This window comes from Hyla sarda, chromosome 11, assembly GCF_029499605.1.
Source record: "Hyla sarda isolate aHylSar1 chromosome 11, aHylSar1.hap1, whole genome shotgun sequence".
Taxonomy (NCBI): Eukaryota; Metazoa; Chordata; class Amphibia; order Anura; family Hylidae; genus Hyla; species Hyla sarda.
Genome location: NC_079199.1, coordinates 93,492,375 through 93,512,562, shown reverse-complemented (window position 1 = coordinate 93,512,562; position 20,188 = coordinate 93,492,375). Strand labels below are relative to the sequence as shown.

The window sequence follows — 20,188 nt, the reverse complement described above, 5'->3', positions numbered from 1 at the left end:
GACTGCTGGCGGTTTCGCGTAAGGTACGCTTCTTCCGGCCTCGAGGCGACTGCTGGCGGTTTCGTCGTAAGGTACGCTTCTTCCAGCCTCGAGGCCAGAAGAAGCGTACCTTACGTGAAACCACTAGCAGTCGCTGCTGTGCGCCCACCCAAGCCTACAGACCTGGTCCTTTTGGTGCCTTCCACAGAGTCGCCTGTTTAGCTTTAGTTTAGAGTGCGGGATACTGTTGGTGGTGAAAATTTTTATTAGGTCAATTTCAATATCATTGATTTGTCCAATAGTTTTGTCCACAACTGACAGATACCTTTAAACCTGGAAAATCCAGCCGCCAACACTAACCCCTGTGTCCATTCACACCATTGAGCCAGTCCCTCACGTTACAGGTCATATCTGTGTCAGCACTAGGTACATTGAACATTCTTTCTGCCTTGTAAAGCTTGTACTTTTTCTGTCTCCTCTTTGTTTAGCAGTACTCCGCAAAACATTTTATGAGGTATACACAACTTTTTTATGGGATCCCACTAATTTGTGACAATAGCCGGCTTTGTCTCTATTTACTGCCATTACTTTTGGCAGTCCTAATACCAGAAGGCATACAGCTGTTGACCCCTGTAGCCTTGAACTGTGATAAATTGATCTCTCCAAGTGATGCCATAAAGCTGGAGGTATTTCTTTTCATGGCCGGCTGCACAATGTCTAATTAGCCCTTGCCCTTGTAGCATCACTTTACCAAAGGTCCTCAAGACTGACGTTCTTACAAAAGTCCTAAACAAACAGACGTGAAGCTTAACATTTCTGATGTCAGTTTTGGAAATTCCTACGCTTATTATGGACGATTTGTTTGTATAGGACATACAGAAATGCCTCTGTATATTTAGTATACAGTACAGGTCCACTAGCCCAGCCCCTGAAAGTGAGGAAACACTGGTGGTCCAGCCATGGCCCTGATAATGAGGCATTAAACCATGTCCAGAAAGGACCAGGACACCAGTAGGTTGGTGGGGCATCTAGTTACTATTGCCCAGCCCGATAGTGAGGCACTACCCCATGTCCAGAAAGGACCAGGACACCAGAGGTTAGGCTGGGTTTACACTATGTTTATGTCATATGGGGACCAGATCCAGATGGGAAATGTGCAAACCGGGAGCTCCAGTGTCCCAGCCAGACCCGGACCTGCATCTCAGTCAGATAGTGACTCCCATTGGCTCATTTTTGCCCCATATCAGATTTTCTGGCTGGACTAAAAACCGCAGCAAATCGTGGTTTTCAGTCCGGTCACAAAACCGGACACGGGGCAAAAATGAGCCCACCGGAGTCCCTATTTGACTCCGGTTGGCTTATTCAAATGAATGAGATGCAGGTCTGGGTCCAACTGGGATACTGGAGAGCCTGGTTTGCACATTTCTCATCCGGATCCAGTCCCCATATGACATAAACATAATGTGAACCCAGCCTAACCTCTGGTGTCCTGGTCCATAATCAGGGGCTGGGCAATGGGCACGCTATGTATCCTAATGTTTCCCCTGGATGTTGGAGGAATTGCGGCCATAGGGGTACAATATCACACATTTTATGGTTCTGTCCAATAATGAGGGCTTACTGGCAAGGAGTTGAACAAATACTCCGCACCCTATGTCCGCTGGTGACAATCCTGACACCTAAACTAGCATTATTATTAGTAGGCATTTCAGATTTTCCAACGGAATACAGACCACTACTATGTAAAATACTTATTGTCTCTAATTTGGTGATAACAAGACATTGGAAGTCGCTGCTGACCCCACCAGTAGAAGAAATTATAAATACGGTAAATACTGCCCGTAAATATGAACTTTTAATTGCTATGCAGGAAGGGACTTCACATTCCAAGGTTACTAATATATGGAGATACTGGACTGAATCTATGTATTTTAGATCTTAGATGGTATGACAACACCTAGGGTCAAGCTTTGGTTTATTGCGGAAAAAGTTGATGTTGTTCTGTGTAATTGTGCATCGGAATTGCTGCTAACCTGGAATCTGTTTGTTGCTGTATGTGTTCTCTATTGATTTTGGTGTACGTACTGAGTCTCCTTGGAGCCATTCCATGCTTTGTCTCATATTATAGGGCAGTTCTTCCTATCCATCTTCGACAAACATTCAGTTCAAGTATATGCATTTCAGTGTCAAGGTATCGTACCTATTTTTTTGTTAACCCCTATTTATCACGTGTACGCAAACATCACGTCACTCACAATTGTCACTGACTCGGGTGGTCAGGCGGCATGTATTTAGTGCTTTCTTTTTAATTTTAGCGGTGCACCGGTCGTATCTTTGCTTGTAAGTGTCATGGCTCAACAGGCCCGGTTATTTATTCTACACTTTCCGGATTATGGGGGGGGGCTAACATTAGTTATGCGGTCGTATTTTCTCTATGTCTCTTTCAGAGGTGGATTGCCGTGTCAGTCCTCGAGGCCTCATGTTTAGGGTTGTATTGCATCAGGGTTGATATATTAAGGGGTGTTCTGGATTATGTAGTTCACCTGTCTTGTCTCTATGCACCTCTCGAGGCAGATTGCTCGTCAATCAACGCACCTCACGTTTGTCTTCTTTTTGTCAAAGAATGGGGAGGAGGTTGGAGGTTCTGTTTCTGATGGTTTTAATTATTGTTTTAGGGGGATGTCTCTCATTTCTGAAAGTATGGAAGGGGTCGCAGTTCCCCCCTCGTCTGCCAGATCATCATCACAGGGGAGCGTCCAGTCGCTCAGGGCCTGGACTATTCCAAAGATCACAGCAGAACTGCGTCGTCGGGGCATTCCTTTCCCTGCCACGGCCAGGAAAGCAAAACTGTTCAGGATCCTATGTTCCCATGGGACTCCGGGTGCCCAAGATCAGGCAGATAGACAGTCTGTCTCCCTAATCCAGATTCATACTATCCTGAAGTCTTTGTCTACATCCATGCAGGATATGGAAGATAGGCTAGTAGCACTGGAGTCTCGTGCTAGTCCTGCAGCCCCGGTGGTCTCCCCTGAGTCTGCTGGTTCTCCTGTGCCAGGTGTCTCCACTGAGGCTGTTGGCCCATCAGGGTCCGTCACCACCCCGGTGCCTGACACTACCACAGTGTCTGTTGTCCCCACTGGACCCGCGGTTTCCTCTGGGGCCAGGCGCTGCTGCATCCGCTGCCACTTCCTCACCTGTGTTATCCTCTCCAGGTACGTCCTCTCCCACCGCAAGCCTCATTCCCGCTCACTTCATCCCTAAGGCCATCAGGAAATATATCCTCAATGGGAAGGATGTCAATTTAGCATCTCTCCTGGTGGCATCACAAGATGTTTTGGATAACAAGACTTTCGTATGCGGTGAGGTGTCTGTTATAGTGAAGGCTAGGGATCCTCGGCTCAACAAGAAGCTGAACATCCCTGAATTTGTGCTAGACTTCGGGCTCTATAGGGATGTTGTTTGTGTGGTCAAGCCCAATAGGAGGATAGAACTTGACCAGTATCTACACTTATTTGTTTTACGATCATCATCAGTCTTTTTCCGCTAAAGCAGCAGCCACCCTCTCACAATTCCAGCAAGTTACGAACTGGGCTATACTCGACAATGAACTTTTTTGCAGGCATTTCGCCGGCCTTAGGGCACCGCTTTGCGCCGTTTCCCAGTCCTCCACCCATACCACAAACTGGTTTCCTAATGCCGTAGCCAGCACCTCAGCCGCAGACAGTGGAGTCATGAACAAGTCGCAACCAGGCCCTACTGTTGACAAGCTCGGTAGGCCGGTCCACTATTTAGGAAATGCACAAATTTGCAACAACTTCAACCTCTCGTCATGTCGGTTGAGCCAGTGTAGGTTGTTGCACATTTGCTGTATCTGTCACAGAGCTCACCCCAAGAGTCAGTGCCCCAAAAAGACAGGTCTCGAGGCATGACTAGATGGGGTTAATACCGAGGTCCTCTGGGCATACTTGAGCAGTCACCCTGCACCAGATCTGGTAGAATTCCTGTGCAAAGGTTTTGATAAAGGTTTCAACACCGGTCTGATAAGCTTACCTCATGATACCTTCAAGTGCAGGAATCTCCAGTCTGCTGCTAGCAACCGAGGTTGTGACAGAGTTATTAAAAAATTAAGTCTCCAAAGGGTTCGTGATTGGCCCTTTCTCCAGGAGTCCTATTGGTGTAGCATGTGGGAAATTCTCTAATAAATACCGGTTGATATACGATTTGTCCGCACCCTATTCTTCTACAGTCCCTAACCTTAATTCGCTCATATCGTCAGAAGAATTCACCTTGAAATATACGTCAGTTGACATAGCCATTCAGCAGATCCTGCCTCTTGGCTCTGGTACTTGACTATCAAAGGCCGATATTTCTGATGCCTTTAAACTGTTGCCAATTCGGCCAGATATGTGGCAATGGCATGGGATTAAGTGGTGTGGGCAATACTACTTTGCGACATGCCTTAACTTTGGGTCTAAAAGCAGTCCATGGTTATTTGACACCTTCGCTTCTGCTTTGGAGTGGATTTTCATTAATCATTGGTCATGTTCAAATGTATTACATCTTGACGATTTTCTACTGCTTGAATGTCCGACTTGTCTGCCTAGAGATCTAGAAACACTTTTATCAGTTTTTCGTTGTCTGAACATTCCCGTGGCAGACAAGAAGGTCGAAGGTCCTTCCACATCTATCATCTTCCTAGGGATTATTTTAGATACCATCGACATGGTGGCCAGGCTACCACAGGAGAAACTGGATCCTATCGGGCAGTCATTCACGGCATGGTATGTTCTCAGGTGACAAACAGAATGCAGCTTCAGAGTCTGTTGGGCATGTAAAACTTCGCCATGAGGATCATTCCTCAGGGCAGGGCCTTTGTTTCCAGACTATTGGCCATTCTACCATCAGCCCCTGATGTGGATTCTCCTGTGATTCTTGACAGGCAGCCAAAGCAGATTTGGTCATGTGGGACCAGTACCTGGCTGGGTGGAATGGGGTCTCCATGTTTATCCCCAGAGCCAATCAATTTTCACCAGTCGTTGTCACTGATGCGGCAGCATTAGCAGGTTACACCGCTATTTTTTTCCTTCATTGGTTTCCAGGTAGTTGGCCTCCGGAACTGCTAGCTTTGCCTGAGTTTTTAACTACCTCGGCCCAATTCGAGATAATTCCGATAGTGGCAGCAGCTCAGACCTGGGGTCATCTTTGGCAAGGGCAGACTGTGGTTTTTCATACAGACAACATGGCCACCCACGACATTATTTGCAAGGGCAGGTCAAAATCACTAATTATCATGTCATTTCTCCGTACACTTACTTACACAGCCCTGTTCCAAAAATTCCACTTAGAGTGTGTTCACATAGAGGGAAAAAAGAATGTCGCCACTGACGCACTCTCTCGTTTCAATTTCCAGGTCTTCCGCCAAGTAATGCCGGAAGCAGATAGGATGGCTACGACAGCACCTCTTTTCAACAATCTGATATTGGATTAAGCAGCCATTTATCAGGAGCCCTAGACTTAATAAACCATTCACTAGCAAATCATAACGCTAGATCTTACAAAATAACTTGGAACGCTTTCCTCAAGTTCCAACTCAAATACCCGTCACCTCGGTTGGTGCCCCATGAAAGTACTTTATTAGTTATTAAGTTTACTATATTCTAAACTGCTTGATACCCTTTACTTCCATTTCCAGTATCCTCTCTGACCTCCAGGGATTTGGTGAGACATGTCTGAATACTAGCATGTAGCATAGGCATGGATCCGGCTACCATTTCAGGTCAGTCATTTAGGATGGGGGCAGCGTCATTTGCTTCTAAGCATGCCATCCCATCACATGTCATCAAGAAGTTAGGCCGCTGGAATTTCTCATGTTACCACAGGTACATTCCTGACCCCCAGGAGGAGATGGCAAGAGCCTTTAGTCAGTTGGCTATTGTTTAATTTTGTACCATTATTCAATTAAATAATATTCCTATCAGATTGGTGTTTTGCCCCCTTCTTATCATAGGTTACCCTAATCGGCCGGCCGGGCACACATCAGGCATGGCTCTATAGGTTGGTTGCTTTTCATTACTGTACACGTAAGGTAATCCGACCACAAGTGGAGATTAGCTGAAACAGTTAACCTAATTTGTGGGAGGAGTCTGGGCACTATAACAAGCAGTAACCCTGGGTACTTAGGTCCCTGCTGTCTGTTTTCGTTCACCCACCCACTCTCCCTAATTTTAGATTATTTTATCTTAGCTTATCCTTATTACCCTTTTATCATAGGTTTCCCTAATCGCCCGGCCGGGCACACATCAGGCATGGTTCTATAGGTTGGTTGTTTTTCATTACTGTACACGTAAGGTAACCCGACCACAAATGAACTTTACTGCCCCTTTAACACATTTGCACTATTAGCTATTATTCATTGAAGTTTATGAGAAGTCAGCTGTCTGAAAAACTAACATTTGGCTGGAGAAACGTGACATGACCAATGTCAAGAGAACTGGCTCCCAAACCACAAATCACCTATTGATAGACACGTAAGATGATCCTTTATGAAATGGGGGAGGCGTGTTATTCTTAGTTACCTAGGGGCAATAAAAAGAGGGAAAAAATACCTCTCTCAAATATTTTATGTAACTGTAGCCAGCATTATACTGTGTTTGTGGTAAGAAGAGTCTTTGGATCCTCGGCATTGAAATCTGCCTTTTTTTCTAGACTTATTTTAGACCAACTTTCATTAGGCCTACATTACTCCACAATGTTATACCAGAATTTTTGGTGCAATATTAGGCACACAAAGAGTCACACACAAGTCATACTCCTTTTTTGTGAACCAATGACACTTTTCACTACACAAAAGAGTCTAAAAGGTGTAAAAAAAAACTGTATAAAAACATCATACAAGTCATATTATGTTCTTCATTATGTATGATATACAATATAAGGGACCCATCACCCCCCCCCCCCCCCCCCCATCCATTCCATGTAGCAATTAAAAGGACACTCCGGACAAAACAATTACACTGCCTTATGCACAGTGTAGTGACTGAACGGGGTCAACCTGCTGATCTAAAAGTGGCCATACACCTTCAATAGCTGTCAGACGAACAAATATCATCCTGATACGTTCGCACATATGAATGCTCAGGTGAACGTCCATGTGTTCTCAATAGAGAGAGAAGAGGGAAACTGTTTGCACCCCCTGTATATAGCTTGCCGCCTAAAGGTAGGACCTTCCCTGAAGGGAGCTTGTTCCTGTAGGTAGGTCCTCCTATAGGTTGTTTATATAGGACCCCCATGTAGTTAGTTTGCCTTCTAGGACCTTCTGTAGGTAGTTTACCCCCTGTATATAGGACCCCCATGAAGATTTATAAAAACACATACTCCACTGCACACACACTCCTGCTTCTAGGCCTCTTCCTACAGCCACTAGAACATCTCCATATTTGGGATGCGCATGATGACGTCACTCATTATGCACCTCCTGGAGGAATAGACATTCCCGGCCTCTAGTGTCTGCAGGCATCATGCTGTCTGCAGCCTAGGATGCACTAGTACATCATCCTAGCGTGTCCTGTCGCCTTCTTCCCCATTGAAATGCTGTGCCACCCCTGGTGGATTCTAGTGACGCTCTAGTTGGGAACCACTGTTGGGCCACAATAAAATATGATGTCACAGGCCAGGCGTTCCCCACCCATGCTCTAGGGCAACAGCTTTTACCACTGACTGATTCATTGTAATAAAGATATAGCTGTGTAAAGCAGGACTAACATCCCATTTACTGACGGCAACAGTCAGATATATGAAAATGTATTGAAACATTAAGAAAACATAAAATTAAACAAAATAAACATTTTAGGGAGATCAAAAGCTGTGCAGAGGAAGAGTGGTGAAGTTGCCCATAGCAGCCAATCAGATAGCTTCTTTCACTTTCATAAAGGCCACTATAAAATTAAAGGAAGAAATCTGATAGGTTGCTATGGGCAACTGCACCACTCTTCCTCTACACAGGTTTTAATAAATGTCCTGCCAAAGTGTATGTGAAAGTTGGAGCCCTTCTATTGTACGACCACTCAGCTATGTTCACCTATGGTAGAACCAGAGGTCAGGATTTGGGGACTGGTTTCTATTCACCTCATATTCTGGTAATAGGAAGTCCAAGAACTAGACAGACACACTGACTAAGTAACAGCGATGCCTACAGACATTATTCGGGAGTGAAAAATTATAATCCTTTAGAAACACAGACATGTTATGAGTGACTCCATAATCCGCTGTAACAATGGGCCCGGTCTGTGTTTATACTCGTAGTAATGCGATACTTATTGTAACCTGATTTAGGGAATGATATACATAATGATTTACATAATACATAATAATATACATAATGTACATAATACATATAATGATATATATATAATACATAGTGATATAATACATAATGATATACATAATGATATATATATAACACATAATGATATATATATATATATATATAATACATAGTGATATATACATAATACATATTGATATACATAATGATGTACATAATATATATAATACATAATGATGTACATAATACATATAATGATGTACATAATACATATAATGATGTACATAATACATATAATGATGTACATAATACATATAATGATGTACATAATACATAATGGGAGGGGGTGGAATATTCAAAACTATGTAGACTGCGCCCGATTTGTTGAAAAAGTGGCGCAGCACACATTTTCAAAATTATTTTGCCTTGCTTGCACTACGTACAGTGATTTTTTTTTAAAGGGCTATGGCCTCTGTAAAAGGGGGCCTCTTTAAGAGTACTATCTTACAGATGGTGTAGACCAGTGTTTCCATCCCAGGGTGCCTCCAGCGGTTGCAAAACTACAACAAATGCTGGGAGTTGTAGTCTTGCAACAGCTGGAGGCACCCTGGTTGGGTAACACTGGTGTAGAATGAACACAGTGTAAACTGCGCCAGATTTTCAAACAGCCTGAGTCATTTTTAAAAATCTGGCGCAATTTTAGACTGTATCTGGCGCAATCTGGCGCAATTTTTGAGAAATTTCCACCATTATGCCTAGCATTAAAATTACAGCCCAGTGCATATAGAATTACCCCGGGGAGGGGGATTTATCAAGTGGGGTATGAATTGGCCCCCTTTTCGCCAAGTCACCACTTTAGTTACAAGGGAGGTGGGCTTCGCTGCATAGGGGGTGGGGTCACTGCACCTGCCATATTTACGATATTTTATGCAGATAACCGGCTTAAATAATCGCGTAAATCTAGGTCGGTTGCCGCCACACAGTGCAGACTGTTTCTAAAAATGAAAGAAGCGATCTGATGGGTTGCTATGGGCAACTGGTCAACTTTTCCTTTACACAGGTTTTGCTAAATGTCCCCCATTGATAAATGTCCCCCATACGTTTAATAAATTACTGTTTATCCTATTACTCCTTTATCTACTTTCTTCATCTACAGTTATGGCCGTAAATGTTGGCACCCCTGAAATTTTTCTTGAAAATGAAGTATTTCTCCCAGAAAAGGATTGCAGTAACAAATGTTTTGCTATACACATGTTTATTCCCTCTGTGTGTATTGGAACTAAACCAAAAAAGGGAGGAAAAAAAGCAAATTGGACATAATGTCACCAAACTCCAAAAATGGTCTGGACAAAATTATTGTCACCCCCTCAAAATTGTGAAAATATAAGATTGTTTCAAGCATGTGATGCTCCTTTAAACTCACCTGGGGAAAGTAACAGGTGTGGGCAATATAAAAATCACACCTGAAAGCAGATAAAAAGGAGAGAAGTTCACTTAGTCTTGGCATTGTGTGTCTGTGTGTGCCACACTAAGCATGGACAACAGAAAGAGGAGAAGAGAACTGTCTGAGGACTTGGAGAACCAAAATTGTTCTCCAAGAGAACCATAGCACTGTAGCTAATCTCCCTGAGCGTGGACGGAAGAGAAAAATTGATGAAAGGTGTCAACACAGGAAAATCCGGATGGTGGATAAGCAGCCCCAAACAAGTTCCAAAGATATTCAAGCTGTCCTGCAGGCTCAGGGAGCATCAGTGTCAGCGAGAACTATCAGTCAACATTTAAATGAAATGAAACGCTATGGCAGGAGACCCAGGAGGACCCCACTGCTGACACAGAGAAATAAAAAAGCAAGACTACATTCTGCCAAAATGAACTTGAGTACGCCAAAATCCTTCTGGGAAAACGTCTTGTGGACAGATGAGACCAAGATAGAGCTTTTTGGTAAAGCACATCATTCTACTGTTTACCGAAAACGGAATGAGGCCTACAAAGAAAAGAACACAGTACCTACAGTGAAATATGGTGGAGGATCAATGATGTTTTGGGGTTGTTTTGCTGCCTCTGGCACTGGGGGCCTTGAATGTGTACAAGGAATCATGAAATTTGAGGATTACCAATGGATTTTGGGTCGCACTGTACAACCCAGTGTCAGAAAGCTGGGTTTGCTTCGGAGATCTTGGGCCTTCCAGCAGGACAATAACCCCAAACACACATCAAAAAGCCCCAGAAATGGATGGCAACAAAGCGCTGGAGAGTTCTGAAGTGGCAGCAATGAGTCCAGATCTAAATCCCATTGAACACCTGTGGAGAGATCTTAAAATTGCTGTTGGAAAAAGGCGTCTTCCAATAAGAGAGACCTGGAGCTGTTTGCAAAGGAAGAGTGGTTGATTTTGATTGGTTGAGTTGATTTAAAAAAAAAAAAAAAAGTATTTATGCTGGCCAGCTTTTGTCTATATCTATCATTGATTAAGGACTGAGAGAAGCTATTAGGATTAACTGCTGCCGGCTGACTTTTTCATATATGGTTGCTACTGGTTACTGCTATTGAGTTGCTATTTGTACATATTGTGCCAATCGGAAAGAAAAAACGAGCGCATCAATTAGATGAACTTATCTACCTTTCTATAGTGGTCACACTTTTAATATTTTATTATTTGTATATACCATTTTATTGTTATACTTGTTGGAGTGATGTCATCACAAGGGCCCTGAGGGACACCTATCTCCACTAGTTTTATATATTATATTAATAAATAGTTATTTTTATATAAATCTATATCCTATGGCCATTTGTTCAAGACCTTGAGCCCCAATTTACTTCTTATTTAGATTTGTAAATTACTTCTATTACAAAATCCTAATTAGCTTAGCTTCTGAAGTTGAGTTGTTCTTTTCTGTCTAAGTGCGCTCTGATGACCCCTGTCTTAGGAACTGTCCAGAGTAGAAGCAAATCCCCATAGCAAACCTCTTCTACTCTGTTCAATTCCTGAGACAAGCAGTGATGTCAGCAGAGAGCACCAGACAGAAAAGAACAACTCAACTTCAGCAGCTGAGAATTATTGGAAGGATTAAGATTTTTTTTAATAGAGGTAAATTACAAATTTGTTTAACTTTCTGGAGCCAGTTGATTTCCTGGAATACCCCTTTAAGGCTTATGACTAAGGGGTGACCCCTCATCCCTGAAATGCATCAAGAATCATTGTTTTTGTATCATGACATCTTCTGGATTGTTTCAATGGATTTTTAATAAAAATATGAAGTTTTAATACAGGACATCTGACTAAGCGCTGGACCTTTCTTGTGCTGATTCTCCGATGTGCCCTCATAGGAGAACACCAGTGAGTGGGCTGACAACCTTCCTTTACTTATCAAGGTGATCCAGTTTGGGTGAGTAGTTCTGATTTATCTCCCCCTATGTGTTGTCATCTACCGGATCCTTTTAGACGTAATCCTTCATTTCTGCGAGTCATTCTCACAGTTCTGTAACATCCGACATGACTTTCCACCAGGTGCATCAGCTCCTGGACATTGGTTTTACTTATTCCACGAAATTATGTAAATGTATTTCTAGTCCCCACAGTTATTGGAATAGGTCTCATGATGGATTATGGTAGCATGCATACTTCCCCCTTCCCTGAGGTAGGTCATTTTTCTTCCTCAGACAGATCTTTGGAGTATGAATCATGTTTTCCATCAGACACGTACTGGAAAAGAATTAGAAAGTTCAAAAGAAGAAATACCAGAATTCACTACTAGAGCACAGACATGATTTTAGAAGAAGTTCACATTCACCAAGTTCCTCCCCAGTCACAGAGACTTAGATGTGGAGATACCTTCCGTGCAGGTGTGGTGCAAAGATTTCTGCCACCCTAGGCGAAAGCTAATTTTGTTGTCCCTTGACCCCGCCCATTGGCTCCGCGCTTTGACACACCTCCCCTCCTCCTCATGTAATTACTTTACTACTGAGGTGACACACTGTAACAAACCTCCTCCTCATGTAATTACTTTACTACTGAGGTGACACACTGTAACAAACCTCCTCCTCATGTAATTACTTTACTACTGAGGTGACACACTGTAACAAACCCCCTCCTCATGTAATCTCCTTACTACTGGGGTGACACGCTGTAACAACCCTCCTCCTCATGTAATCTCCTTACTACTGGGGTGACACACTGTAACAAACCTCCTCCTCATGTAATTACTTTACTACTGAGGTGACACACTGTAACAAACCCCCTCCTCATGTAATCTCCTTACTACTGGGGTGACACGCTGTAACAACCCTCCTCCTCATGTAATCTCCTTACTACTGGGGTGACACACTGTAACAAACCTCCTCCTCATGTAATCTCCTTAGTAATGGGGTGACACACTGTAACAAACTCCCTCCTCATGTAATCTCCTTACTAATGGGGTGACACACTGTAACAAACCTCTTCCTCATGTAATCTCCTTACTAATGGGGTGACACACTGTAACAAACCTCTTCCTCATGTAATCACCTTACTTCTTGGGTGACTGGCTGGCTAACTTTATTACTGCGGTTAGCGTTGCCCCCATCAAGAGTGCGCTCTAGGCATTTGCCTATTTTGCCCATAGGCAGAGCCGGCCCTGCTTCCGTGGGTGGAAATTGGGAAAACTTATTACCCTTCCACAAATCCTGCCCACGGAGGAACCCTAACCTGTTGTCTGAACAGATGGCACGTCACCTTTCTGTAGATATCATGTTGTCTATAGTAAAGTCCCTACCATGGAGGAAGAATATGGGGAGGATAGGCACCAAGGCGCAATGAACACCACATAAACCATTTAAAGAGATATTCCGGTTACATCACTTATCCCTTATCCACAGGATAGGTATAAGTGTCTGATTGTCAATGGGCGCTCCAGAGGTAGCCAAGTACAGAGTTTAGATATCTCCCACATTTAGGGTTGCTACCTGGCCGGTATTTTACCGGCACAGCTGGTATTTTGGGCACACTAGGTCTGCTGCGGACAGCTGAGAAGAGCCCCCGCCCTTTCAAATACGCAGCGGGGAAACCCGCAAATAAATCCGGTCCTGTGAACGTACCCTTAAAGAGAACTACTAAGCGGCACTTAGTTTCTCCTTCTCCGGTATTAACCTGGCTTACTATTTGATTATTCTTCCGCCTTTCCTGACCTACGACTTGACCTGTTGTCCATCTTCCGTATCTGCACAAGATCTGCCAGTCCTTGACCTTCGTCCTGAACGACTAGGCCTCTGCTGAGTCCTCAAGTACCATACTACATCCACTTCAGCAGCTGCAAAAGGTGGCAGCACTAAGGGTAGCAACCTGGGAGTTTTCCGCTGCACCCCTTTGCAGGGGTTAAGGGTGAAGAACCAGGTATTTCTTCACCTCGGCTCCTTCACTCGGTTCCATGCTATACCACAACAGTCAGAAGATTCCCTGTAAGAACAGATAGGCCTTTACTAATACGAATGAATAGATATATTATATGATCATCCTTCATGTGGCTGCAGGAGTCCACCAATACTACGGACTAGTCTCTGGAGCCCTAAAGACCCATTAACCCATTTCGAGCCCTATAAAGAGGTTTTTTCATTGCTATTATTGTAGCAATGGGATCAGGAATACAATTTAATATCCGATGATGGATCCACTCATTATGACTATATTATATTAGTAATCATGCACTAGGTTTATGTCCAGTCGTGATTGACTATAAGCATGTGGTGTCCCAGCACCAAAGGCTGTCCTGTGGGCTGCGGATCTCCTCGGGCATACCTGCTGCCCCTGTGATGGGCCCACTGTTCTATTGTTTACTGTGTTTATGCACTTTGCTGTATTTACTGTATTCTTGTATTATATATGTACTGTATCCTTAAGAAAGGTGATTCAGATTGAGTCAGTGTTCAGTTCAGTTTTGAGCTCCATGCAACCTACAGTGTGGAAAGGAGTTGGAAGGCGTGTGAGGTGATTCCAAGGGAAGCCTAAAGAAAAGCTCTTCATCAAATCAAGAACCCTAGTCAGCGTGGCATATCTCTTAATCTCCAAGTCTCAAGTCTATCTAATTCAAGTGGGTGAAAAGCACTATAGGTCCCAGCAAGGCAACAGGGCTCCCAAGGGTTACACTGCATCCCTTCTACTCTGCTCCGTACTGTGAGTGTTGTACTATCTACTCCTGCCTCAGTAAAAGACAGTTATCCATAGCCTGGTGTCGGTGTGTCTATTGCCCCGTGCCTGGCCCACGAGAAGCTGTCTCCACCTCGGACCGGGTATAGGCTAACAGTGCCCTGGTGTCACGACCTGACAAGTCTATCTTGCACCCCGTGTCACCACCACAAGCACTCACGTGCACAGAAGCTTTTTTGGCTGACAGTGGTGTGAAGTTGGGGTTCAAAGAGCAATGTATACTTTATCCATGCAAATGATGCACGTCACACGTCACACTAAAGAGCATGGTAAGAGCCTGCAATCTAACATTTGCCTTTGGCCTACAGGGTGAATGGTGCGGATGGTGGTGGTCCCGATGCATGTGCCCCATACCACTTTAATCTGGCATTCGTTACAATTTGCTATGAGTGGTTTCACATAAGTCAATGACTGTGAGACCGAGTAAAGTTCTTGTTGGCATCATGTGAAGCACCAAGACACCTAGCTGACACGCTGAGGAGAATATCGACAAGTTAAAATTCTAAATCTGGCTTCTTCTCCTAAATCTATTCCACATTCCCAGGTGGGGACCTTGTCACAGCTCAGTTCTTCTATAAATGTGTTACAAGCACACAGGAATTCCAGATGGCACGAACAGGTGGGAAGACATAACAAGAACCCTTGTGTACGCATCTTAAACACGTAAGTGACATAAGTGGAGCTACCATCACCGCTCCCTAAAATAGTCTCCTGAAGTGGATATAAACATCAAATAATATGATACCATTGTATTGTACTGGGAGTAAGGAGGTTTTTTTTAATCCATATTGCATAGGGCATCATAGAGACGTCCTCATAGAAATCTGTTCTTGTAAGATCATATTCTATATACTAATTTATTTGGCATTAGTCTTTAGTAGTGCACATATCCTTTAAAGGGTTACTCCGCTCCCCAGCATCCGGAACATTGAGTTTCGAACGCTGTGTGCAGGCTTCCGTGTTCACGCCCACCTTCTCGTGATGTCACGGCCTGCCCCCTCAATGAAAGTCTATGGGAATGGGCGGAACCTCCTTCTCATGTAATTACCTTACTACTGGGGTGACACACTGTAACAAACCTCCTCCTCATGTAATCACCTTACTACTGGGGTGACACATTGAAACAAACCCCCTTCCCATGTAATCTCATTACTACTGGGGTGACACACGGTAACAAACCTTCTGCTCATGTAATATCCTTACTACTGGAGTGACACACTGTAACAAACCTTCTCCTCATGTAATCTCCTTACTACTGGGATGACACACTGTAACAAACCCCCTCCTCATGTAATCATCTTACTACTGAGGTGAGACACTGTAAAAAAAAAACCCTCCTCATGTAATCTCCTTACTACTGGGATGACACACTGTAACAAACCTCCTCCTTAGGTAATCACCTTACTACTGGGGTGACACACTGTAACAAACCTCCTCCTCATGTAATCTCCTTACTACTGGGATGACACACTGTAACAAACCTCCTCCTTAGGTAATCACCTTACTACTGGGGTGACACACTGTAACAAACCCCCTCCTCATGTAATCATCTTACTACTGGGGTGACACACTGTAACAAACCTTCTCCTCATGTAATCACCTTACTACTGGGGTGACACACTGTAACAAACCCCCTCTTCATGTAATCACCGTACTACTGGGGTGGCACACTGTAACAAACCTCCACCTCACGTAATCTCCGTACTACTGGGGTGACACACTGTAACAAACCTCCTCATGTAATCTCCTTACTACTGGGGTCACACACTGTAACAAACCTCCTCCTCATGTAATCACCTTACTACTGGGGTGACACACTGTAACAAACCCCCTCCTCATGTAATCACCTTACTACTGGGGTGGCACACTGTAACAAACCCCCTCCTCATGTAATCACCTTACTACTGGAGTGACACACTGTAACAAACCCCCTCCTCATGTAATCACCTTACTACTGGGGTGACACACTATAACAAACCTCCTTCTCATGTAATCTCCTTACTGCTGGGGCGATACACTGTAACAAACGCCCTCCTCGTGTAATTACCTTACCACTGGGGTGACACACGGTAACAAACCTTCTCCTCATGTAATATCCTTACTACTGGGGTGACACACGGTAACAAACCCCCTCCTCATGTAATCACCTTACTACTGGGGTGACACACGGTAACAAACCTTCTCCTCATGTAATATCCTTACTACTGGGGTGACACACTGTAACAAACCTCCTCCTCATGTAATCTCCTTACTACTGGGATGACACACTGTAACAAACCTCCTCCTTATGTAATCACCTTACTACTGGGATGACACACTGTAAAAAACCCCCTCCTCATGTAATCATCTTACTACTGGGGTGGCACACTGTAACAAACCTCCACCTCATGTAATCTCCTTACTACTGGGGTGACACACTGTAACAAACCTCCTCATGTAATCACCTTACTACTGGGGTGACACACTGTAACAAACTCCCTCCTCATGTAATCACCTTACTACTGGGGTGGCACACTGTAACAAACCCCCTCCTCATGTAATCACCTTACTACTGGAGTGACACACTGTAACAAACGCCCTCCTCGTGTAATCACCTTACTACTGGGGTGGCAGGGTTTTGCTGGATGGGTAGGTGCTTTGGATGCTGGCTAACTTTATTGCTGCAGGCAGGGTGACGCCCCCATCAAGAGTGTGCTCTAGGCAGCTGCCTATTTTGCCTATAGGCAGAGCCTGCCCTGGCCCCTTGGTGGGCAGTAATATACTGTGAGGAAAAAACTGATTGCTGAAAAGTAGAGCTGTTTACATTCTTTAAAGGGTTAGGCTGCATTTACATCACGACTTCTGCATCCGACCTGAGTACACGATTTTTATAACTTAAAATCGTATGAAATGGTATATAAAGTTTGATCCATTGACCGCCATTAAAAAATTGGATCCATTACACACATCCGATTTGATCCGCATCCGATTTCACACGATTTTTGTTCGGGTCTGAAATCAGGGTTGAAGCGCGTAATGTCACAGTCATGCCCTGCTTGTGACATCACAGCAACGCCCCCTCAATGCAAGCCTATGGGAGGTGGTGTGATGGCCGTCATGCCCCCTCCCATAGACTTGCATTGAGGGGGCGTGCCCGTGACATCACGAGCGGGGAGCGGTTGTGACGTCACGAGCATCCGGCGCTGTACCAGGCGCTCTAAACGAATGCCGGGTGCAGCAGGGAAGTTTTCCAGAGTGCTGCAAGGTTATTATCAGGAACCAAACCTCCAATTTACAGTGTTGCCTATGTAGTTTTATAACATATTAATGAAAGTTCATTCAAGTCCAGGGCAAGGGGTAGATAAGACTGGAATTCCAGGGTGCAGCTGCCCCCCCTTGTTTATGGGGGTACACAACCCTGCATGGTTCGGCTCCTTCACTAGTTAGTCTGGTCACCCGTTCTAACCCCCTGAATAACATCCAGTAGGCTGTACTGTAACCCCCTCTTCTCCGCTGTAATCTAGAGAGAGAAGGGAACAACCAGTGGGCTCCAAAGCTTAAAGAGTATTCCAGACAAAGACATCTTATCCCCTATCCTCGTGACTTCACGCCACACCCCCTCCATTTACGCCTGTCACGCCCCCCCTCCCATAGACATGTGTGGTGAGGGTGTGATGAGGGCAGATGGAATTACTCTAGGGGCAGATGGCATTAACTCCTTGTGTTTGTGACGCCAGGGCATGGTTTTACCTCTTCACCCTTCACACCACCCGAAGGTATACCGCTGGATCCTGGGCTATGCAGAGGGGCAAATAATGACTCTGACACCAAGTTACGGAACAACAGCAGTTTTACTGAGTCAGTCAGGTGTAACAGTCTATACAGCTTGGCTGGGCCCAAGGAGGTGACCAGTGACTTCAGAGACCTTAAGGCTTGCTGGGACTTATAGTAGACTTGGACAATTTGGATGCAGGCCACACTGACTTGAGGCAGGATGACTTGGACTGACTTCACCCCTTCTGTAGCTTACTTGTAGAATTGTGGCTGCTGGACTGACTTGAGGCCTCCTATGGACTCCAGACACACTCTTAGGACTTGACTTGGCTGGACCTCAGCAAAGACTCAGAGCTGAGCTCAAAAAGAGAGAAGAGACTCCTCCCAGGACTTCTATAGGGGAGACTCTGGTGGGGTCCCATAGGCCACCCTTAGGTCACTGACACCTCACTAGGTTACACTCACATGACAACAGGTTAACCATATGACAAATATTCTTAAAGGTACAACACTCATATCCAAAACATAGCATAAAATGACTTGTACAAAGGGAACAGATGAAGGGGCCCAGGGGACACTGCAGGGAGGCTGTCTGACAGGGCAGCGAGGGTACTGGGGGTACAACTCCCGTACTGGGCCACCACACATGAATGGAGGGGGCGTGGCGTGACATCATGTCTCCAGTCGCGGAAACACAGATGTCTCCCAGACTGGAGCAGCAGAGAATGTGGGTGCTGTACGGAGATCGCGGGGGGTCCTAGCAGCAGGCCCCCCTGCCATCAGACATCTTATCCCCTATGCTTTGGATAGGGGATAAGATGTATTTTGCTGGAATACCCCTTTAATTTTGATATATTTATATACTCTGATATCTCAGCACTGGAGGGGTCAGATAACTAAAAAGAGGTATGCACGGGCTCAGGGTCAAAAGCCGTAAATGTTATAAATTTTGTATATAAATTTTGTATATAATATTAGTATATAATATTGTTTTTTCTATGGCTCTCTACAGCTGTGAACACGCGCTTTTTACTCATCTGAATTCCATGGAAAAATTGGTTGCGGTGGAGTGCGAGGTATACATCACCAGGTGATAATGTGTGCAATCGACCTTATTATTCCAGTAATCCAGGCAGTGTGAGAATGAACATACCTGTCAGAAGGAGACTGTGTCCGTCAACACAAGAAGATACAATTTAGCTACATTATTCCAGGCACGGATCCAGAAACGGCGGGACAAAGGCGAGTTATTCCAGCTAATATTTGCATAGTGCAACGTGAAGTCCTCGCGGCAGCTGCGGGGATAGAAAAGTGTAAAAGTCAATGATGACAAGAACTATTTGCACGGCAAACTATCAATCTGTTACACGATCATAAAATAACACATAAAAAGACATTCAAGAAGAGTAAACATATGGCTATATAGTAGACCACATCCATCATAGCCCCGACGAAGTAACCAGAAAATTTAGGAGGAATTTTTAAAACCAAGAGTGCAAAAATTGACCTTAATTGAAAAGGGATGGAGTCTGAAATGATCAGTTTTTATCTTCTAATATAATTCAGATGAAAAATTTTCTTGGATTTAGTTAAAGGCGTACTTCACCCCTAGACATCTTAGCCCATATCCAAAGGATAGGGGATAAGATGTCTGTTCGCGGGGATCCTGCTGCTGGGGACCCCCGCGATCTTGGCTACGGCACCTTAGATATCCGGTGCAAGGAGCGAACTTTGCTCCGTGCCGGATGACTGGCGATGTGGGGTGGAGGCGCGTGACATCACGGTCACACAACGCTCCTGATGTCATGGCAACACCCCCTCAATGCATGCCAATGGGAGGGGGCGCGACAGCTCTAATTAGCCACCGCAGACACTATATGGGCTAATGTGGCTTTTGCAAGGTTAACCAATAGGCACAGGGACTTATCGTGAATAGCCATTCAGGGAGGACTGC

General features: G+C 44.5%; 1 protein-coding gene across 3 annotated transcripts in view; it reads right to left on the bottom strand.

The window, feature by feature from the left end:
- FSIP1 (fibrous sheath interacting protein 1) overlaps window positions 1-20,188 on the bottom strand; it is a 261,319-nt gene that overhangs the window by 120,398 nt on the left and 120,733 nt on the right. For 2 of the 3 annotated variants that reach the window (XR_008849005.1, XR_008849006.1), the window contains exon 12: window positions 19,388-19,529. Coding sequence is in view for 1 of the 3 variants with exons in the window: in XM_056546997.1 (XP_056402972.1) it covers window positions 19,435-19,529 (95 nt within the window). In the remaining 2 variants the exon portion in view is untranslated. Of the gene's footprint in view, window positions 1-19,380; window positions 19,530-20,188 lie in introns of those variants that run through there. The other variant, XM_056546997.1, reaches the window with a different exon arrangement.